Raw genomic sequence first — 24463 nt, 5'->3', positions numbered from 1 at the left:
TCTAGTATTAGTTTCAGCCTTTTAGTATTAGTTTCAGCCTTCTAGTATTTGTTTCGGCATTCTAGCATTCGTTTCAGCCTTCTAGCATTTGTTTCAGCCTTCTAGCATTTGTTTCAGCCTTCTAGCATTCGTTTCAGCCTTCTAGCATTTGTTTCAGCCTTCTAGTATTAGTTTCAGCCTTCTAGTATTAGTTTCAGCCTTCTAGTATTAGTTTCAGCCTTCTAGCATTCGTTTCAGCCTTCTAGCATTTGTTTCAGCCTTCTAGCATTAGTTTCAGCCTTCTAGTATTAGTTTCAGCCTTCTAGTATTAGTTTCAGCCTTCTAGTATTAGTTTCAGCCTTTTAGTATTTGTTTCGGCATTCTAGCATTCGTTTCAGCCTTCTAGCATTTGTTTCAGCCTTCTAGCATTAGTTTCAGCCTTCTAGCATTTGTTTCAGCCTTCTAGCATTTGTTTCAGCCTTCTAGCATTAGTTTCAGCCTTCTAGTATTAGTTTCAGCCTTCTAGTATTAGTTTCAGCCTTCTAGTATTAGTTTCAGCCTTTTAGTATTTGTTTCGGCATTCTAGCATTCGTTTCAGCCTTCTAGCATTTGTTTCAGCCTTCTAGCATTTGTTTCAGCCTTCTAGCATTTGTTTCAGCCTTCTAGCATTAGTTTCAGCCTTCTAGTATTAGTTTCAGCCTTCTAGTATTAGTTTCAGCCTTCTAGTATTAGTTTCAGCCTTCTAGTATTAGTTTCAGCCTTTTAGTATTTGTTTCGGCATTCTAGCATTCGTTTCAGCCTTCTAGCATTTGTTTCAGCCTTCTAGCATTTGTTTCAGCCTTCTAGTATTAGTTTCAGCCTTCTAGTATTTATTTCAGCGTTCTAGGGTATTTTTCAATGTTCTAGCGTTTGTTTCAGCGTCTCAGCGTTCATTCCAGGATTCTAGCATTGGTTTCAGAGTTGTAGCGTTTGTTTTAGAGTTCAAGTGTTTTTTTCAGAATTTTAGCATCTGTTCTAAATATTCTAGTGTCAACTAAAATCCCCAAAGTTATAATCCTGAAATACTTAACTAAATAGTCACTGCAAAACAAACAAACAAATACATTGTAACAGGTTTATTGCAGTCTTTTGTTGTAATGTGTTTATTTTGAAATTTTCCATTCCTTTCTCTTTGCAACAATTTTAAACTAGTTTTTAGTAGATGTTTTTAGTAAATGAAAAATGTTTTAGATTTGATTCTTTCTGCCCAGTCGGAGTGGTCCTACAGAAAACATTGTATTGTAAATTTACTGTAGTTTTTCTGTGTTCCCCTTTTCTATGTCATTATTTGTGTTTCTGGCAAATTATTTATTATATCAGAAAAAAGAAAAGAAGATTAGATTATGAGGAGGTAAGTAGAAGCCTGGAACCCTGAATAGAGAATGAGAGCAAGGTTAACCTGAAGGACAGGACTGAACCTGAGGAAAGAGCAGAATTCAGATCATGAGGCGAGGTGAGAGGTACAGTGAGAGAAAAGCAGACACAGAGTCATTGGAAATTAGGAATAAAAACTCTGCTGAGACAGAAAAGGAGAACCTGAGGAGAAAGAACAAGCGAGCATGATGTCAGAGAAGGAGTGTATTTAAATGCAAAGTGATGGTACTTCCATTGATGAGTGTCCAGCTGTGTGGCTGAAGGGCCCTTTAACCTCTGAGGTTTCACTCAGCTGAGCAACTGTCACCCACTCCTGATACCTCTCTCCCATGGCTGCACCTGTGACTCAGTATGCACTCCTTCCACTAAAGTCAGTGGAGACCCGTGGAAGGAGGCAGAACTGGATCTTCAGATAACTCTGGAACACGTACATGCAGGTATGGAGGGCATGGAGAGTCTGCACGCTCATTAAATATGTATCTGTGTTTCGACACCTTCCACCCTTTGGAACACAAACTTGGCAATGCAGCTTGGACTAAACATGCTGAGGCTCCCCGGAGCAAGATGCAGCCTTTTACTACCTGACAGAGGAAAGGTGAGAGGGAGTAAAAAGTGACAGAGAAACACGCTGAGAGTGTAGAAGAAGAAGAAGAAGGTGCAAAACAGGGTTAAAATCTTCCTCCAGGGGAGCCAACAGGACTGGACACCACCAGAGTCTTCACAACACTTCAAAGGTGCAGAGAGTGGAAGGGTGATTGGAGGAGCTGGAACTCATTAGGATCCCAGGGAAGAGATTCAGCTGGGAGGCGAGCAAAGAATTAAACATGGGGTAGAGAGCCCAAGGTGGGGGGGTTTGGAAGAAAAGAGGGGAGCGAATCACCTTGTCTTCAGATCAGAGGACAGAATATAGATTAGAGAGGCAGAGATGGTGAAATATACAGGCTGCAGGACGGAGATACAGAAAAGAATAATGTACGGTGGGGTGGGGTCACGTCAGGTCACGTGAAGTTTTTTGGAGCGACTTTGAATAAATACTATTATTATTCACACCACCGTCTTCTGCTGTGTTGTGTTAAAAGCTTCCCTCTTGCAGCACAGCTGTCTCACTGTGCCCACGTGATGTTAAACACAGAAAGTGTGCATCCTTTCGCAGCGCTCAGTTTCATGGATCTCTGACTGCTTGTTCTTAAAGCTGTGTGGGGGTTGAAGCCGATCCCCGTGTGTTGACAGACTGCCAGTCAATCTCTGGGCTTACTTGTACAGGCAGGCTGTAATTTTCACTCCTACAGGCGGTTTGAAGTCAGCAATTAAGCGTACCTGCAGGTCTTAGTGGAAGAAAATGGAGTCTGTAGAGGCAATTTACATTTTGTGACAAAGCCATCAGATTAAAAGGAGAAGACGAGAGCTGCTCTCTAGTTTGTACATACAGTGCCCAACAGTAAGACCAAAATAACACATTAATAATCTGCAATTAATATTCCTAGCGTTCTGATTAAGAATATCAAAGGAAACCTTGGTAGCATTTTAGTTTTATGGCAGTATAGGGACACCTTGAGTGCAATAAGATCAGATATTTGCTAGAATTATTTCTGAATCTCATTATTTCAATAATTACCTCTATTAAGTAACATGTTATTAGTGTTATTTGTGTTTGAAAATCCACTCTAAAGAAGAGAATTAGGATAAATTTAAAAGAGTGAGAAACAAAGACTTGAGAATGTAGATAGCTATATTTTGTGACTAATTAGACATAATGACAGGAACAATTCTACAAAAAAAACAAAAAAAACAACATAAAAGTGTTTCAGGTTTAGTTTTATAAGAATCTTATTTTCTTTAGGTCAAACTAAAAAGACCAGATTTAGAATTCTAAAGACATTTCTGTATTCTGGGGACAAGATCTTAAATATTGGCTAAGATCCTTGCTTTTTAAATATGTCATTCAGTAAGAAAATGAGTACACAGAATAAAAGTCACTAAAAACACTTTTCATCATAAAGCTTGGAGCTTTGAAATGTTGAGAGCAAATTATACTCAAGAGAAAATATTCAGATCAGTGAGCAGCTCAAACCTATGTGGTATCACAGTGAAACATTAAATATTTACAACATTTTTAAGCATAAGAAAGAAAATGTGTTTTTTATGCCTCTGTATTTACAAAGTCATACTTAAATTCTCCACAAATGCAAAGAAAAGGATCAGTCTTTACTAAAACATCCTCATTTTGAATAGATCTCTCAGTGTAGTACAGATTTAAAGAGCATTGTTCTCAGCAGAAAGATAAGGGAATTGAATAGGATGGAGGGTTTTTTGTATCTGCAGCTGTGTGCACTACATTACACTTGAGCAGCACAACGCTAAAATGTTTTCTTTCAAACTGCGACAAGAGAACAGAAGCAATTCTGAGCGCGGTACAGTGACGAAATTTGATTTTGTGATATTTTTAAATGAAGCAGCTGCAGACGTGCATTCTTTGTAAATCAGTTTCCTGAAGCTTTTGCTGAATTGAACCACTCAAAGGCACCTTCAACGGCTTGATAATATCTAATCAGTGGAGTGTTTAAGAAGCTTAAGGCTTAAAATGCATAAAAAGTGAGAATTAAAGGTTGTCGGATTCAGACGCTCGCTCATCTCCAATGTAAACATCGAGAGACAGATTTTGCTTGAATGTCAGGAGGCAGAATTTGTATCAATTTCCTCTTTCATCCTCTGAAAAACCTAAAGAAAGCCACAAACACACATGCTTTTTAGTGTTTCCGTCTCACCCTGTCCCACTGCCTGTCTTTGTTGAGCAGAATTATGACGAGCTTGGGGTGCATCTGGTATCCGTCCTCACTGAACGACAGGTTACGGCCCTCAAACGTCACATTCATCAGGTACCTGCAGAGAAACAGAGGAGTCTTATTTACACTTTAAATCATCATCTATTGTCGTCAAACAGCTCCAAAACATTTTTTTCATGGACACATCTCAATAGTGGACTCTGTCCTGATAAACACTGCCACAAAAAAACTGGTCGGGCTTGCTTATATGAATGGACTGAACCACCCGAGAACATCTCACACTAACATCTGCTTGTTTTGCCAAACCACCTCAAAACAGGAAGACAGAGAAGACAGAACCTGACCATCTTACCTTTTTGCTCTTGATCTCCACTATACTACTCCTAATTCCCACTGTTGCTGGACTGCACTGAAGTTTCCAGGCTAATCAATTGTTTGGGCCACACTGCAGTGTAAATGGACGTAAACAAAATCCTACAGACTCAGGAAATGAGATGTTTGGACCTAACAGCTCATTGTGATGTTACGTTCACTCTTTTAATCTGCGTCAAATTTGTCCAAAAATGTGTTCATAAACTTGATGCTCCCGTTCCCACCACCCTGGGCATTGCAGTGGCTACCTTCCACAATAAGTCTATTTAAGCGCAAATAAACGTGAGTTTTGGGTTTCCGCATTCAAAACTCAAACTTAAAAAAGTTTCTATGACCGTTTTGGGGCTTTACGAAAGTTAAACCAGACCAAACTTTGACCAATCAGGTTTGGAAGTAATGTTTGGATGACGTCGCTTTTAACTCAATGAAGTTCCAACTGTTAGAAAACTGATCATGGGGGAAAAAATAATAATAATGGTTTGTGCCCAGCTGGAATTATCTGACATAAAGTCTTCCATTTATAGGTGTAAAGCTTTGAAAGAAAAAGCCTGGAGCAAGATTAGCTAAATTTGCACCACACAGACATTTAACACTAAGGTCATGAGGTCATTTAGCAACCATCCGAGTACAGCGAGCATCACCATCTACCGCAGGAGCTGCGTCTGAATGACGGCTGCCTTCAGTGGTACTTTCGTCTTTCTGTGACCTTGTTGGACAACTTGCTATCCCATAATTTAGATATTTGAACCCTGGATATGCATGCCACCCGTGTCGTGAAACCCGAAACGTCGAAACGTGCTGCTGCCAGACTAAATGCACCGCAAAACCTCTTCTCATATCTATACATTGACTTAACATTGAAACTGGACGCCCCGATGCACAAATCCCGTTCGGTGTCAACGCAGCTTGGGACTTCTTCAAACTTATGGTTTCAAATGGATTCATTTAATTTTAGTCGTATGAGCTAGACATCTAATCAACTTTCTTATGTAAGCAAATGAACATGTGACTGATTACTCACTTCTTACAAACATTTGAGTAGAACAGAAAATGGCTCCATTAAAGCGGGAATGAGGGAAATGAAGTTCAGCAAATCATCTCTGCTTCTATTACTTGCGTTGATGATCAGTTGACGAAAATCACATTAAACTTTATTAACCTTGTATTGAAGGAATTCTCTGGTGAGGAACAAAGTCTTCAGTAATCACATTTGTCTGATTCAAACATTAAAACACAAGCTTGTCACATCGGTTCACTTGAGACTTGAGGGAACTTTAGTTTGGCTTAGCTTTAAGGCATGTTGGAAACTGAAACCGGGATGATCTGAAGGCAGAGTTAAGACACAGATTTAGAGAAGAGGCTGAGCCACTCCTAAACTGGAGGCAAAAAACAGCAACCAGTTTAGCTCAGATGTCAATTAAAAATCCCAAGCAGTTACATTTAAAAAGCAAATCAAGAAATGTTTTTACATTGAATGAACCACACCAAGAAACAAAATGACATTCTGGATTTGGCATAACATTTTTAATTTTAGATATTTGCCTGAATAGATTCTGAATTAATTTTCAGGTTAATTTAAAACTGCAAGTGAAACGCAGCCATGCAGCTTTTTATTGGTGTGAGCAATAATTGTTACTGTTCGAGACAAAATCCTGTGAAATGATTATTTCCTTTCCTGCGCTCAGCAGCGCTCAGCCTCTACACAGCACTTCTTCCCTGGCAGTGATTACTGCTAACGCATGTGGGAGTGTGGACGTGCGCACGCACGAGGGTGTGTGTGTACAAGAGAACAGCAGTCTTCAAGTCAGGTGAAATCATCGCTCTCTCACACACACTCCTAACTCTTCCTACTGTGACTGTTTCCATGGAAGCGGCGCCCTCAAAATTACAAACGTGTGGAGATGAAAGAGAAGGAGGGAAAAAAGGTGTGGGTGAGTTTGACCGCGTGTGGTGTCAACATGTCTGTTGTAATTTACTGGTTGCTTGTGTGCTGGCTTCCCGTGTTAAATATTGACACTTTCAATGGACTGTGATGAACACGGAACTCCTGCATAATATCTGCTCATGCAGCCCCACGTGTCCAGCTAACACCCCCGTCCTGTAGAGTTTTGGCATGGACACAAGTCCATTGAGTTTGTTTGCATAAATCATAGGCCTTTTTCAAAATGACTTGACACCCTGGCCTTTACTGGCCAAACCTTCTGTTTCTGTGTGTGTATAGAGTCCTACACACCAAAAGCCACAAAACAAGCGTAAGTGGGTTGCTATAGCAACCACAACCACTGTGATTTGAGAGCCAGTGCGCCACGTTACCATGGTGACTGTAATCTCACAGAGGGTGGGGAAGAGACAGAGACTGAGGGAGGTGGGATTCAGATGGAACGAGGGAGGGGATGGGGCGTACCACGCAGTAATACACCAACAACAGGACAGCACGCCCTCTCGCTCTGGCACCTGCTGAGGTATTCCTGCACCGTGTGCAGCGCAAGCATTCCCACAAATGGTCTGACCCCCAGTGCTGAGCATTCGGGAAAAACCAACCAAAAAGAAAATCCCGGCGCTTCGCTTGCCAGGAACACTCAGGTTCCATTTGAGTGTCCATCATTTCCTTCTATATGCTGAGACCTCACTAAAATCAGAGATACACAAGCAGACCAAAAATACAATTATTGTCATATTATTTAATTAGTCAGGTAAGCAACTTAATGAATGCTTTATAGCATTAAAACATATAAAGCATTCAACCCATTGTTTTCCTTTTTCTCTGTATTTCTTTCTTTGTTATTGTATCTTCTGCCATTTTCTGCCGCTTTACTCCTTCTACAATTTTTCTGCAATTTAAACCATTCAGCCATTAAAATGTTCAGCTCTTTTAACTTATTCCAACTATGACTTTTGGTCATTCAAATCCCTGAACCTTTCAAGATATTCCTGGATTCCTACCTCCATTGAAATAAAAATTGTTTCATTTTTAACTATTTTTAAAGATACTTTGCGAATTTTGAGAAATCAGCCAATAATCTAACATTTTCATGTATTTAAACTATCAATTTGATTTGTTTTGTTTGTTTACTTACAGATTCTGTAAGAAAAATGGTAAAAATCCTAGAAATTGGAAATGATGGAATGACAGCATTGGTGGAAATCGAAAGACCCACAACAGATGCTTTCTACATGAAAACCAAATATCCTTAAGATTGATCAGCATTTGCATTTGTTTGGTGCACAAGACCTGTGTGAAGAAGAGGCAAGGTGCTTAACATTGATGAGATGGAAAACTCTGTTTGCCTCTTTTACTTTGACTGTTTGTTACACGTCAGGTTCAATGGGACGCACACAAGAGATGCTGTCTTTTAGGATGCATTCATGCTGGAAAAGTCTGTTAGTCCAGACCTATGAATGGACCAAGTCCAACCTAATTTGGTCTGTATCATGTCGTGAACCTTGTGCTTGGTCTGTTCTCAGACCCGGACTGGACCTTCTTAGACAAATACGCAGTTACGCCCATAATTGTTTATGACATGAACAGTGTGAGAAGCAATGTGTATCCCGTTAAAAGTTGTTTTAATCAGCCTGCCTTATGCTGCTGCCAGCTGACCAAATTTCAATGAGTTGCTGTGTCTCATGGTTGCTTCACGTTTGTCCGCGGCTCATGGCTGCTTCCTTCCTACTGTGTTGACATCCTGTCATGCCCAGCTACTGCAGTCGTTTGGTCCAGTAGTTCCGCTAACTCAGAGTGAACCGAAGCACAGTCCGATTGTAGTTAAACTGAGACCAACTTACAGGTGGGTCCGAGAGCGGTTCCTATTTACAGAGCAGGGCTCACTTATGTGTATTCAGACTGAAAAATTTGTTCCGGATTGTTACGGAAACGAACTCTGGATCAGAAGTCTTTTGGCTAATCCAGATGTTTTGGTCAAATATACAAAAAGGCTGTAACAATCGATGGCCAGAATACAACGCCACCTATCTGAAAGATTTCTGTTTTCAGGAAACAAAGAAAAATTCTTCAAATATTCCAGTCGATGCTGATAAGAGGATTTGGTCTTGTGTCCTTTATGCATCGAGGAAGAGGAAAGAAGTTGTAGACTGACAGCAAAACGACACTAAAGCTGTGTTCACACCGCGCATGATTCCCAAGGGAGGGGCGCCAGTATCCAGTATTTTAGATGTTGGGCTAGTGGCCCAGCGGGTTAGCGGGCTAGCAGCAGTGCATTTTGTGTAGAGAAATGCAAATAATGCTTCTTTGTTGTGATGAGGCTAAACTTTTTTTGGCGGAAGCGCTATTTTTGGACAAGTGTTGAGCGGCAAATTTTTGATGTGCATCTAAAGAGAGACAGTGGATGCAAATTTGATGCACAGATTGCGATCAGTGGGAACGATGCACAACAATATAAAAAAAAAGGACGAGCAGGCTGCATGGAAAAGCAGAAATCTGAATTTTTTTGAGAAATTGTTTGATTTTACTTTAATAAATGACAGAGTATTCATATTTAATACACATAATATGTCTTCAGGCCGTTTCATTGACCTTAGGAGTCATTTCTAGTTAAAAACTGTTTTTATTCAAACTCCAAAACCGTTCAACAAACCCGGAACCAAAAAGTAGTTTAGTGCTTGAATTAAAAAAATGTTGAATTGTTAAAAAAAAAGATGCATAGACTTTTTTTTTATTAGCAGCAAAAGACTAAATCAAGAACTGATGCTTCTAAAATAGCTGTGACTCATCAATAAAAGACAATCTTTGTATTAGAAGAAAGCAAAAAATATCCTCAGTTTAGCCTTAAATTGGAAATTAATCCAGGTCATTTTAACCCATCCGTATCTTTCCCTTTTAGCTCTTTTTTATGTTTTCTAGACTATTTTTATGTCAGAAGAAGACCTGCAGTTCTTCACGTGCTTAAAAACATGTGAGCTCCTGATACTTACATTTTTTTGCACTGATCCTGATACTGATACTGATTTGCTTTTATCACTGTTTCTTTGAAGCCCGAAATGTAAATAACTGTATTGTCTGACAGACATATTTGAACAGGTGATAACTTTTCTGTTGAGTTGGACCTCACAGCTGTCTCTTTTACATGGCTGCATGCTCTGAGATGGCACTGAGCTAAGTGCATGATAGCAATCCTCTGCTCGTTCTGTGTGTGAACTGCATGATAAGATGGAGTCTGACATTCAGCCGCCCACGACTCCCCATGTTTTGATATCCTGTTGAGCCCGTCACTTGTAAGCGAGAGAAGACTGTCTCAGCTGTACTGTACAGACGGCAAATTAAAATTCAAACAGGAGCAGCAGCTGTCTCCACCTGGTGAACAACGTTCAAAGCTTATCATGGCGCCCCGACCAATTCTGCTGCAGCTTTTTCCCCGTCACGAACTGCCTCCTATATGTGAGATTCTGAACAAATTGTAGGTTCATTAGTTCCTTCTAATTTTCATTTTTTTAAACTGATTTCATTGAGGAGAAAAATCAGAGCATCAGACAAACAAACAGCTGCCAAGCGCTCTCTACGGCCTGACACAGATACGCTTTAGCGCATGTTCTGATGTAAATAATGGAGGAGTCATGTGAAATATTGATAAGTCAGTTTTAATAAATTAACCCCAACATCAATTAGTAATGAACTCAACTCTTGAGCAATTACTTTACCATTGGATTTGTGGAGGCAGAATCTATATGGGGAATGACAACATGTCCCATATGGCATTGTTTGAGTGAGGAAGAGAAACATACTGCAGCTCTCCTGTCTGCACACTTGAGGAGCAAAGTGTGAAAGTACGAAGAGGTGTGAATTTGTTTTGTGTGTTTCTGACAGCGGGATCATAAATCTTGATAACAAAGACATGAAAAAGGAGTGGAGTGAGCATGAGTGGATGCTTTTTACATTGCTTCACTTTCACTTTTAGGGGCTGCCCAGTGCAACTGAGGATCCACCTGTGGGCACCATTGACTGTATAATATATCTGGACGAATTAGGTGTGACGTCACCTGTAGAAATTAATTTGCTTCTGGTTCCAAGCGATTGAAATCAATTCAGTCACCATTTTTTTGCGATATGTCCTTTGCCATGTTGGAATCAGACGTCCTCGGTAAGCCGTTTTGGTCCGTCTAAGTTTCTTTGCTTTTTTTTTACTTTTCCTGTCCAACAGCTGGGCAAACAGATGAGAGCTGAAGGCCTCTTGTGTTGGACATATTTTACTTTGACAATAGGGAGTTGTGAATTTTAAGACAAACCAGAGGTATGTCTGAATAAACCCCTTTTGTAATCGATGCCAAACTTTATTCATTTTAGTCATATTTGAAAATCTTTTGTGTTGGACCAGACGGAAAAGGAAAGGAGGGAAGAAGAGAGAGGGATGTTAGAGAGGGGGGGGATAGAAGGGTGATTATGAAAAGAGGAGGGTGGTAAAACCATGAAGCAGCATAAGGCAACAAGTTTCTGGACCGTTATACACATTACGGTGGTTCTGATGTAATACAAGTCTATTAGGGCGGGGCCTGTCCACACACACTCTAAAATGTTATAAACACACCTCTTGGCTCCAAAAATATTCACATGTCAACATGTACACAATACAATGTTGGGCTGGGAGGGCCCAACGCGGGGCCCCTCCCCAGAAGAGCGCCTACAGCCCCAGACGAGAAACTCATCACCACCAGGGTGTTCTGGGAAACCCCCGCCCCAACCCCAGGTACGAGCCAGGACCCCCAAAGGGAAACCCGCTCCGCATTTCAGGCAGCCACCCACATGGGTGGGAGGACACCCAGGGGAAGAGGGGGTCCACAAGAAGTGTTGTAAACATGTTATAAACATGACCCGACCAGGCTCACCCACAGTTGGCAATTTGGCGAGGCCCAGTGCTCAGGGGCAAGAACCAGAACCCACCCACAGGGACTCGGACACCCCCCAGCTCAGATGTGATGTGATCCCCGGCTCTTGGCCTTGCCAGAAAGCTCAGGGATCCCTCTCCCTGACCCAGGAAACCAGCACGGCCGCTGTTGCCAAGGGCCCAGTACCCCCTACCAGAGATGGGGTAAGGGACAGATGGTCCGAGGTCCCACCTTCCTTGCAAAATGCATGTGTGTGAGGGTGTGTGCGTGCATGTATGTGTGTTTGTATTGGAGTGTATATTTTGAGGGTTAAAGGGTGTGTGTACTAAGGGGGTGTAGTTAAAATTGGCGGGTACACTGAAAAAACGGGAAAAGTGGGGTTGTTCAATTTACAAATACTAAACATGTTTGTTTAATATGAACAAATTATGTTTACCTTCGAAACATAATATAATCTTGAAAATCACACATAATTTCTTGCTGTGTTACTTTTATATATTTAAATCATGTTGACAAAACATGAAATAGTTATGCTTGATCCTTTGCCCCTTAATTTTGGATAAGTAAACCCCATCGGTGAAGAAGCATTCCAGGAGGAGAAACATTGCAGTCAGCCATTTTAGAGAAGCTGCAAGCACCTGCTGGCCGGAGGAGCTTAAAAAAGGTAAATTAATTTAATCTAACAAATTGATTTAAGGAAATGAACGGCGTTCATTTATCATTACTGTTATTTTTTCACGGGGAAGAGCTTTGTAACCCACTTTTGTTGTAGTTATCAAAGTTAAGGCTCTGCGCGCCACTTTTGTCGCTGGCGGCCGCAGCCCTCTGACGGCAGGTAGGGGGAGGTGAGCGCGGTAAATTCTTTCACGTCGAAGACAGATTCAGCGGTAAACACGGTGATTTCAAACGATGTGCGGGGAAGAGTGGCAAGTAGTTATGCCGTAGGAATTCGCTTTCGACAAAGGGGCAGTGGGCGCTCGCGGGCACGGCGGTTTATTTTTTTCCCACAGGCGAAAACCTTTGCCATGGGGGTTCATCGTCACTAAGTGGATTTCTTTTTGCTAAATTCTGCGTTGAGACCGAAATTGAAGGAAAATGTGAGAAGCTATCATTACTATCATTATTTCGTTTTTCCATACCGTTCCACCATGAGCTAGCTTAAGGACGGCATTATTTGACCAGCAAACAGCACTGCACTTCTGTCTCAGTCAGCTGTCAATCATTCTCCGTGCGCGTCTCGTGCACAGAATGCGTTCGGTTTGTCCAGTTTACATAGATCTTTGGTTTCAATCACTCAGAGCTTTGTTTTCATTCTATGATGCTGAACATATTTTTCTATGGAGATTTTAGCTTTGAGAGTTTAAAATGGAGTGAAAATATTTATGTCCTTTTGGAACAAGTGTATAATGTGTAGTAAAAAGTTTACAGCCTTGGTTATATTAATGTCTGTAATACTACTTCACAGATTCCCCCTATTTGATAAATTAATATGGTGTGACGGGGTCCCGCCGAGAAAGGATGCAGAGGAGCCAAGGTGAGGAGGATCTGTTCTTTATTGCCGACACTGATGCTACACGCAGGGCCACGCAGCATACAGCACACACTGTCACTCCTCTCTTTTCGCCACCTGCAGTGCTCACCTTTAAGTGGGATGCCACGCCCACGGGGCGTTGCTCTCAATCCCAGCCAGGCGGCACCACAGGTGGTAATCATAGCATACAAAATACAAACAATAAAACCCGGTGTGGCCCCCCCTCGGCATCTGACGGTGCCACACCGTCACATATGGGAATCCTTTATGGGTGGGGGGATTAGCTACTCCCGATCTGCTAGTTTAGTTTTGCAGTTTCCATCTCAAAATTCGCGGGTTCTCATTAAGCGTGGTTTGAATCCTGTGGTGGGAGGGGGGTGTCAAATGTTCTTTCTGGTCTAATTTCTTCAGAATATTTTTGCAGCTATTGATTTCAAACCAATGCATGTTTAGTTAGTAAAATTACACAACAAAGCTGTGGAAGTGTCACTATATTTATTTCCTGATTAATTTACAGAGCTCCTCACACAACACTTCCAACTGCTCCTCCCTGATCATGCTGGGGTCCATGCTCCAGTCTTCACTGAGTCAGGTGGGTCCCCTTCACCATGCATTTACCATATATTATTGGAATTATTGTCTCCTGGATTGTCATCGAATCCTGAGGTAATCAAGATTGCCAGCCCTACTCTTTACACACAACTTTTATGCAGAAAGATACATACATAATAAATAATGAAATTGATGATTGATCAGTTATCCTACTACCTCTGTTAACATGACACTAAGGATATAATGATTTTGTTAACCCAGTAACTATAACATTTATTGATGAGCCAAGGGTAAGAATTGTATTTTTCCAAAGTTTTCATGTGAATTTAAAATTTGTTGTCTCTTTGTATTTCAGACTGCTGAACTTCTCGCCAATATAAGCAAGTTCAGGGGTTTATTCAAAGTACAGGTGAGTTGTGTAATCTAGACGTTTTAACTAAACTTCAAATGTAAACTGTGCACACAAATATTTTCTGTGTTCTTTAGAATGAAGACCATGCAGCACTCCAGGAGGCAATCGAGGACACCACGGTGGGAATTTCCCTCCTAATGGAAAGTGGCGAGGAAGAGGACATTCTCATGGTCCACATCTCCCAGGCTGTGGTGGTCGACCCACCAAGTGTCAAGAGTGGCAGTTGCCAAGGCTTTTTTGACCTTATTTACAGCACAAATCTGATTACCATCCTCATCTCAGAAACACCTTTGAGGTAATTCAAAGAAAAACTGTAATAGAGTTGTAGGGCAAAGTTGTGTCTAAGGTTTCAGGCTTAAAGAGCCGACTCTTTTAATAAAAATGACCTTTAAAAAGTTTTTCCTAAGAAGGGATTCCAGCTGTCTGCTTTGGCTCTGTTATCTTCTGTTTAATAAAAATAGCAAGCCCAATTTATATTGATTTGTACTTTTTGCTACACTGTAAACATATTTTTCAAGTTTAGATAATAAAAAAGTTAAATCTGAAATTTGTGTTCAGTGTCATATGTTCATTGGACTGTAATAATGCACAAGAAAGTATTTGCTTTAAATAATAATCTGCAATTGCAATTTTATTTTTCAATTTAAATTTTATTAAAATAATTTATAAATTAAAATGAACTATGTAGGTAATTTCAAAATAATAGTTTTGCTAAATTTTTATTGTCTTTTAAATTTTTGAAAAAATTATGGTAAATGACATAATAAAATCTTGTTTGTTTCTGTAAAATTATTAGGTGCAGAAACAAAGAAGCATTCATTACGGTAGAACATGATTTTATTATGTGCAATAATTATATTGGTTCAACATGATTTTTTTGCGCGCAACCGATGTCCATGATTTTTTTATGTCAATCCAACAGATCTTTTTTTTCAGTGTAGGGTACTGAGAGGACATCTCCTGATTACTCACAGTGATGTCCAGGACAGGGCCAACAAGCTTCCCACACACACACACCCAGACCCAGCAGCCCCGGTGGATGTCAACCAGAGCGACTGTGGGCCCCAAGAGGGTTGCCCCGGTCCATCTACATTTCTGTGGCACTGCAATGCAAAATGTGTTTTTTGTGTTTCTTAGATGTTCTGGTAGCATTTCTCATGATGGAGGAGATATATAAAGTATTCTGAGTATTTCTTTATTGAAATCATTGAGAATCAGGAGTAGACAAAAAAATGCAGTTAGAAAAAAGAGCCTATTTGTTATGTAGAAAAGAGCATGTAAACAGAGAACTCTTGGTAACAGGATGAGAAGGGGGCAAGGTTGTTGTGCGCCAACGGTCCCACTTATAATTTAGAGGCGGATTTCTAAAGAAATACTTCCACCCTGCAGAAAATAATGTCCAAGAAAATGACACAGGTTTTTAAATTTTGGCTCGGATCGGAGTGGGTCCCAGTGTACCGACGTTAGAGAGCAGAAATTTAATAACCAAACAGCTGAATGAAGGGGTTATAGTTTGATTATTCTAAATATTAAAAATGAATTGTGATAAAAATCTAGAAGTTTGTTGATCCTGAGAGGATTTTTCTCTCAACATCGTAAGCAAGGTTTCTGTTTGTTTTTTTTTGCACTTGCTCCACTTTACTGTCATATTTCTTTCTTTTTTTTCTCCTTGCTGGCTTTCGTCAAAATTTTCCTTAACAGAAAAGAACCACAAAGTAGAGACACATGAAAGACTTAGAATCAAGCACAGAAATTCATTGTTTTGTTTTACTGGTATACTTGGCACAGAGTTACCTGCTTTTGTTTTTGTTTCGGGAAGGGGGGGGGGGGGGTCCATCTGTGCCAAATCAGTGCCGACATGCAGCATTATCAACTTGGTGTAGATCCATAACACCTCCTCCTTCTGTTTCTCTTTGCTCATAGCTGCATCCATCCCTACAGTCCACTGAGCGTGCTCACATTCGTCCCCCAGTTCGACAAGGTCAATCTGTACTTTCAACCTTTTTTTTTACAGAGACACACAGACGTTTTTGGAATTGTTATAAAAAAACAGATTACACCTTTCCAAGTCTAAGCTGGACTGGTAGCCCTCTATGCCTGACAAGGTCAGGGCAGCTGCTGTCATACTCATGATGGACACAGATGCATTAACCCCAACCTGTTTTCTGTGCTTTTTTATTCCCTTCCCTTACTACTTATTCCATGTTTTATGGTATTGGATGGGATTTCATAGTGGGGGCAACAATGGGCTTTTAATTTCTTGGTGAAGTGATGCCTCTTTCCCTTTTAGAGTGTCACTCACCTGTACTGAACAAGCATTAAAAAAGAAAGAATCATCAATTCAAAAGATCTCAACAGTTTCCTGAAAACAGTGGGGCGGCGTTCTTCTTTACATAAAAAACAGACACTCAAAATCAATTTGGCACAGCCAGAAATTTCAACAAAAACAAAGGGATCTTATTGGTCCTAAATAATAGAAAATACATCGACAATTTTTGAAAGTGGGAAAAGCTCCCCCTCCTATAAGGCTTAGCCCCTCCCACTGGCTGGTTGACCAAAAATGTCTTTTTCCTAAGCAAATTCCTACCTTTGCCTTTCAATTAATTCAGAAAACTCTTGAAGATACACCAAAAATATTTTAAAAAATAATTGCAACTTTTGAAATACACAAATATGTTTGATTTGGAAACAAACATTATTTGCACTGGGAAAAAAATAATTTTCACAAGTGATGTCACTTCCTGTTGTCAGGTATGAATGGATATGTATGATAATGTGTACAATACGTTTGAAAGTCGGTGGTGGAAAGAGCTTGATGGTGAGTACAATTCTATTTTTAAAAAACTGTTTAAAACTTAGATTCAAGCAAAATTGGCTATCAGTGTGGAGAAATGCGAGCGATTAATGTGTGTGTGTGGGCGGGGATCATTGCATGTCAGAGGTGAGTGTGTCCAGTGTGAACTACAGAGAGCAACCTGTGATGCTGCTTCATCACAGTCAGACAGTCCAGATAAGATTCATGCTTTTGCATGCATGAAACACCTATCATTTATTATAAAAAAAAATAACTTTAAAGGGCATTTATAGTGCTTTTCTTAAGCCTTTAAAAGTGAACTATATCCATATTTATGATGATAAATTAATTTTGACACGCTAAAGAACGATTTTTTTAAATGAATTATTTATTATAATAACATTATAATACACTTTAAAGCTCAAAAAGTTGGTTTTGCATGTTATAGGCCCTTTATCTCATCCATTCATTAATACTTTGAGAAGTGAGCATTTAAACAAGACTTTACCCACCAGCCATCACTAGTTTCTGAATTCTCCAACCAAATCTCCGTGGAAAACGTCATAAATAAGCACTTTCTTACTGTTATTGTTAAATCTAAAAGAGCTCTGCCATCCATCTGGATGTTCTCTGCTGTTTTATGAGGTTTATTTTGACACAGCATACTTTTGGGATGTCAGAAAACACAATTTGTGAGGCGTTGGAAGAATAAGTTCACAGATTGAATGATAATGCCTTAGTCACAACTGCCCTTATTTGTAAGAACACAGCACTGTTGACTGCATCAGCCCTGTATCTTACAACATCCCCATAAATATTTCACAATACACTTACTACATAGGCGAGAATGGTTTGTTCCATTCTGATGACGTCCCTTAAGATAGACACACGAGCCTCAAAGGAACTGCAGGACACACCTGTTCTTCCTTTAAGATGCAGCCGCTCCTCTCTGCGACCCTCTACTGGTCCAGACACCCCAAAAACCTGCAGCTCCATACATGTCGACCCCCCGTACAGGATATTTGACTAAACCATGAGATTGAATCATTTGAGCAAATATTAATTCTAGTAAGGAACATGGGAAAAAGTGATAGATTTGTTTCAACCAAATAATCCAGTTATTAGTTTATGTTTAAATAACTTTAAAAAGACATGTGGTGAATCATGAATACAGCTGCAGTTTCCACACTGGAATCGGGTTACTTGAGCCACGCGGAAGTGCAGATAAACATCAAGCAGCACTTCAAGCCCAACCTTCACAATGTCATGGTTCGGGTTTCTTTCAATTGGTTTTTGCTTTCTTTCTTGTTTTTCCTGTTAGAGTTCTGTTTCCTGTTTTATTTTGAAAGGTTTCCTGTTTTGTCATGTTTTTGAGTTTTACTTCCTTGGTCCCAATCTGCCCTGATCATGTTCACCTGTGTCTTGTCTATCTTGTCTGTATATAAGTCTTGTCTCTGCCTTCCTCTTGTGCTGGTCCATTAATGTCTCCCATGTCTCTCATGTAACGTCTTTATCGTCTCTTCCCTTCTTTCATGTTTTGCCCGCAGTGAGTTTAGTTTTGTTTTCCTGCTCTGCAGCGTCTTTTGTTTGTGATTAAACCCCTTGCCCTGGAACCGTGTGCCTCCCGTCTCTGCATTCTGGGTCCTTCATGCTCCCCAGCCCCCCCAACCTGATACACAGAGAGGCGAAACACCTTTAAATCGTCCAAGAACCTAAATCGATATTGTTTAGTCTGCGGATTGGTCTCTTCCCAGGCCCCATGTTCTTTTTTTATCTTCTGAGGTAGTTGAATTTTCTTCTGACATTTACTTTGTCAGATCAGACAGCCCCAAAAATAACACACACACAGCTCTACACCTGAGAGCTGAGGAGAAGATGTAGCTATTTCCACATTACAGAGTCGAACCACTCTGAAGTGGAAGTTCTAAAAGCAAAATTTGGAGTTCAGGTTCATAAGCATTGCAAGTTTACCTTCAAATGAAATCATTAGCGGCATCTGATGGATGCTGAGACCCAGCCTAAAATTAATGTTTGCTTAAATTCAACAAATGTTTGAATTTGTTGATGTCTGAAACCAGAAGTGACATATTTTTGGAGACCAGATGAACCTTTGGACTAACTCTCTGTCCTCTTATCTGTTTGTTTATACCTCCCTAGAATTAAGTAGAGGATGAAACAGGCCGTTCCTCCAGCTAAGTAGGCCATGGAAAGCAGTTGTTCATTTTGTCTCAAGTATATAGACTGTAGGCCAATTGCTAATCTCTTGATTGAACACTCGAAGACAAAGGTTATCACCAAACAAATTTAGTTAAAGCAGCGAGGGGCGAAGGATCTCAGCAGCTCTGGCAACTGATCTAATCAACGACACAGCTAAGTTGATTATAAAACCGCAGGTCTGGAGAGCAGACAATGGACGGGGAGGAGCAGAACAGTGGAGATGAGAGGGAAAATCACCAGAAACAGAGAAGAGAAGGTGTGAGAAGATAAGCTGGAGCAAAGCAGAAGAGAATAAACAGGGCAGGATTGAGGAGAGTAGATGCACAGGGGAAGACAAGGTGGAACAAAAGACAAGACTGAGGGGCAAAAGAGAACAAAGATGAGGTTAAAATGAGCAGAGAACAGGAAGGTGCATAGCAGGAAAAAGCACAGAAGGGTTGGGACCAAAAAAGCAGCTGATGGCAGACTAGAACCAGGCATCCAACCAGGGAATGGATCTCTAAGGTGAAGCAAATGCAATAATTTAAAAAGAGCTGGAGCACAGCAAAACAAACAAATGACTGTGAGATAAAGCACTTTATAAAGCACCTCCTCTTTGATTAAGCTGCTGCAACATGAGGGAAACAAGACAGCTAATCACAAACATGAGAAAAATACTTCTGTGCAAAGCCTTGATACCATAAAACCTAGGGGAACATGACTTTCTCCAGAGTCTGTCTGACCCGCAAAGGCCCACACACATTCAGCAGGCATGCAGAGTGAAGCAGCTCCTGAATGCAACGTTGTGCAGAACTTTGGAGCTCACTCAGGGGACAGCGTTCGCTGCCTCAAACGCCATTGGGACCAATTAGTGTGCAGAGCAAAAGCGCGGCTGAACGCTACGCTTCACAACCGGTTCAGAAAGACCTGCCGCTGAGACGGACAGCTGAGGGGGTGAGTTTGGTGGTGGAGGCAGTAGGGGGGTTCATTGTGTACTTGTGGCTTCATTTAAACTGGGGGGTGGCGTTGATCCCCGCATGTGCGGATGAAGGTGAGCGTTCCGGCGCAGGTAAAGCTACTGTGAGTTCTGCTTAATCATTCAGAAGTCAGTGCCACATGTGCATGAATATTCACTGCAAATGTAGTTTAAATCAAGGACAATAATTACATCACAGCTATGACCACATCCTTGTGCATCATCATTTTCAAGTTCGCCTGGGAAAAGTGCTGAATTTGTGAAGATCTGACAATGATGCAATGCTGCGTTCAAGAAGCAACATCCTGCACAGTCAAAGGACTTTTTGGTTCATTTGTTTTACATTTTTTTTGCATTGCATACTTTGTTGGGAAATTTAAATGAGATTTTTTTATGTTTAAGATGTCTCCTAAGAAGAACTGCGATGCACTGTGACTTTTTTGAAAGCATTCAGTAGTTTCATAACCACAGAAAGTTCAGAACTTCACATTTTTAAGGCTGTGCCCAGACCAGAGTATGTTTCCTCAGATTGTTTGATTTGATAGGTAGTTAAGTACTTTATTGATCCCGAGAGAAATTACGTGGCAGTCTATTGCCCCATACACACAACAGATCACAGAGAACATTAAAACACACGTTAAAAAATAAAAAAGCAAAAAGTTTTAAAATATAACCTAATAAAAGGAGAATAAAAGGTAAATGAACATTCAGTGTACAATGCCTCCCCCCAGCAGCATTATACAGTCTTGTTGCACTCGGCACCAAAGACCTCCTGCATCTCTCTGTGGGGCTCAGGAGTTTGATTTGATTTTTTTTTTTTAAATGGTCTATTTGAAGCAAACAAATAAGAATACACCAGAACAATAAAATCATCAGTTATACATTCATACAACGACGAATCAAACTTAGGATAATTAGTCATATTAATAAATATTGCTTGAAAGGGACTGGAAGGAAGCGAACCTATATAATCCCACCCCGTTATGCCATAACCATTTTATTACATGATTTATCATTATTCGGTTCCTAGCTTTTATCAGACAGAATTAAGAATCATTAAGTATCAATAAAGCACATGACAAAGATGAATGACATAATTATTATGTAAAAATAACTATTTTAGAAATCAACATGGCAAATGCAGATCAGTTATCCAAAATTTATGCAGATTATGTTACCTATAAAAGTCATTGATATGATTAAAAAATAATACTATATCAGTAAAATAGACAAAACACTGTTTCAGAGATTTTCATAGCAAAATTTGATCAAGAATCAAAAGTTAAAAATATGTGCTAAATTATGTTACATTAGGAAAAAATTATGAATCAATTTATTAATTTTTGGAGCAAGTGAAGTAGTATCATTAAAAGTCAATCAATTTAACCATTTTCAATGGATTGAGTGAAGGTGATTGCTAACCAACATTTGGTGGTTGTGCAGGAGTGAAACTCATCCAAACTGTGCTGTGGATCGAATTACCAAACTTCGTCCGGCTCAAAGGACTTGCCTCAAGTAAACCTTGACGTTTTTCACTACAGTGTAAAACAAGCAGACCATCCAAGCTAAACTAAGTGAGGAATTGATTTAAGGTCTGATGAGTGGGTTAAGAAATACAAAACCCACAGTGCAAATCAGTAGTGCATCTTATGATAAAATTGGAATATGCTCCTAAAACTTTAGTTGCATGCACTGATACAGACGGCTGACCAGTACAGGTGCTGGGACCCAGAGCTGGGGAGATCCACATGAAGGACCCGACGTGCATCCAGCCTGCTGTACCCAGCCCCCTCCCATGACCTACCTTCTGTGCGGCACCGGACACCAACCCGGAATAGACCTGACCCCCCTGCCCGGAGGAGTAGGAGCCCCCCATTCAGTATAGACTGCTAAAGGGGTGAATGATCAGCCAATGTACATACCCGTCACACAATACGCGAATCGTGCATGATCCATGTGTGATCATTGCCCTGTTTATATTCAATTTATTAGTGATTTGTGTGTCAATTACATAATTTTAGTGTGATATGTGCACCATATACGTGATATAAACTTTATACATTGGTGGTACATGCGTCAAAAGTCTGGTAGACATACATGGGCATAAGTGGAACGGTCATGGAAAATCACAAATTGGCATATGCATCTTGCATAATTGTGTGTAAACTATTTAAAATACTAGTCTTCTTTCTCTTTCGGCTTTTCCCATCAGGGGTCGCCACAGCGAATCATCCTTTTCCACCTCACTCTATCATGGACATCTTCTACCCTAACATTAGCCAACTTCATGTCCTCTGTTAAGACATCCATGTATCTCCTCTTTGGCCGTCCTCTTGCCCTCCTGCCAGGCAGCTCCATCTCCAACATCCTTCTACCAATATATCCACTATCCCTCCTCTGAACATGTCCAAACCATCTCAGTCTGGCTTCTCTGACTTTGTCGCTGACACAGGCAACATGAGCCGTCCCTCTGATGTACTCGTTCCTTATCCTGTCTAACCTGGTCACTCCTAAGGAGAACCTCAACATCTTCATCTCCGCTACCTCCATCTCAGCCTCTTGTCTCTGTCTCACTGCTACCGTCTCTAACCCATAGAGCAGAGCTGGTCTCACCACTGTCTTGTACACCTTTCCTTTGAGTCTTGCTGGCACTCTTCTGTCACACAACACTCCTGACACTTTCCTCCAACCGCTCCAACCTGCCTGCACTCGCCTCTTCACCTCTTTTCCACAATCCCCATCACACTGAACTGTTGACCCCAAGTACTTAAACTCCTGCACCTTCTTCACCTCAGTCCCCTGTAACCTAACGCTTCTACCTTGATCCCTCTCGTTCAGACACATGTATTCTGTCTTACTACGACTGACCTTCATACCTCTTCTTTCCAGAGCAAACCTCCACCTCTCTAGCTGTTCCTCCACCTGCTCTCTACTCTCACTGCAAATTACAATGTCATCCGCAAACATCATTGTCCAGGGAGATTCCTGTCTTACCTCGTCTGTCAGCCTGTCCATCAGCATAGCAAACAAAAAAGGACTCAAAGCTGATCCTTGGTGTAGTCCCACCTCCACCTTGAACTCCTCTGTCTGACCTACAGCACATCTCACCACCGTCATACTTCTCTCATACATGTCCTGAACTACTCTGACATACTTTTCTGCCACTCCAGACGACCTCATACAGTACCACAGCTCCTCCCTCGGCACCCTGTCATACGCCTTCTCTAAATCTACGAACACACAATGCAGCTCCTTCTGACCTTCTCTGTACTTTTCCATCAACATTCTCAAAGCAAAAATGGAATCAGTGGTGCTCTTACGGGGCATGAAACCATACTGCTGCTCACAAATCTCCACCTTCTTCCTAAGCCTGGCTTCCACTACTCTTTCCCACAGCTTCATTGTGTGGCTCATCAACTTTATTCCTCTATAGTTGCTGCAGTTCTGCGTGTCACCCTTGTTCTTAAAGATTGGGACTAGAACGCTTCTCCTCCATTCCTCAGGCATCTTCTCACTCTCTAAAATCCTATTGAACAACCTTGTTAGAAATTCCACTGCTGTCTCTCCTAGGCACTTCCATACCTCCACAGGTACGTCATCAGGACCAACGGCCTTTCCGCTCTTCATCCTTTTCAGAGCCTTCCTAACCTCATCCTTTCCAATCTCTGCTACTTCCTGCTCCACAACAACCACATCTTCCTCCCTTCTTTCCCTGTCATTTTCCTCGTTCATCAGCTCCTCAAAATACTCCTTCCATCTTTTCTGTACACTCTCTTGGGTTGTTAGCACCTTTCCATCTCTGTCCTTAATCACCCTTATCTGTTGCACGTCCTTCCCATCTCTGTCTCTCTGTCTGGCTAGCCTGTACAAGTCCTTCTCTCCTTCCTTTGTGTCTAACCTGTCATATAGCTCATCGTAAGCTTTCTGTTTGGCCTTTGCCACCTCTCTCTTCACTTTACGCTGCGCTTCCTTGTACTCCTGTCTACCTTCCTCAGTCCTTTCTACATCCCACTTCCTTTTAGCCAACCTCTTCCTCTGGACGCATTCCTGTACTTCCTCATTCCACCACCAAGTCTCTTTACCGTCTTTCCTCTTTCCAGATGACACACCTAGCACCTTCCTACCTGTTTCCCTGATAATCTCTGCTGTAGTTTCCCAGTCCTCTGGAAGCTCATCCTGACCACCCAGGACCTGCCTCAACTTCTGCCTAAATTCCTCACAAGTTTCTTCATTCTGTAGCTTCCACCACTTGGTCTTCTTTTCTGTTTTCCCTCTCTTCTTCTTCCTGACCTCCAGAGTCATCTTACACACCACCATGCGGTGCTGTCTGGCTACACTCTCTCCTACCACCACTTTGCAGTCATTAACCTCTCTCAAATGACCTCGTCTACATAGGATGTAGTCCACCTGAGTACTCCTACCTCCACTTCTGTATGTCACTCTATGTTCCTCTCTCTTCTGGAAGTAAGTGTTGACTACAGCCATTTCCATCCTCTTCGCAAAGTCCACCACCATCTGTCCCTCCAGATTCCTTTCCTTCACACCAAACCTGCCCATCACCTCCTCATCACCTCTGTTGCCCTCACCAACATGCCCATTAAAGTCTGCTCCAATAACAACT

At 41.1% G+C, this 24463-nt stretch overlaps 1 protein-coding gene and 1 long non-coding RNA gene across 4 annotated transcripts in view; one reads left to right on the top strand and one right to left on the bottom strand.

The window, feature by feature from the left end:
* The window catches only part of grin2b (glutamate ionotropic receptor NMDA type subunit 2B), a 157145-nt gene that overhangs the window by 39056 nt on the left and 93626 nt on the right, over nucleotides 1–24463 (bottom strand). For all 3 annotated transcript variants that reach the window (XM_020705461.2, XM_020705462.2, XM_004071951.3), the window contains exon 8: nucleotides 4158–4272. In XM_020705461.2, coding sequence (XP_020561120.1) covers nucleotides 4158–4272 — 115 coding nt within the window. The remainder of the gene's footprint in view (nucleotides 1–4157; nucleotides 4273–24463) is intronic.
* On the top strand, nucleotides 11742–14350 carry LOC111947812. The gene is made up of 5 exons (XR_002873744.1): nucleotides 11742–12045; nucleotides 12847–12915; nucleotides 13430–13504; nucleotides 13820–13873; nucleotides 13951–14350. It is a non-coding gene; the product is annotated as an uncharacterized LOC111947812 (long non-coding RNA).

Source organism: Oryzias latipes, chromosome 8, assembly GCF_002234675.1.
Source record: "Oryzias latipes chromosome 8, ASM223467v1".
NCBI classification, from domain to species: domain Eukaryota; kingdom Metazoa; phylum Chordata; class Actinopteri; order Beloniformes; family Adrianichthyidae; genus Oryzias; species Oryzias latipes.
Note: the sequence above shows the minus strand (reverse complement) of the source record. Positions and strands in the feature narration are given on the sequence as shown.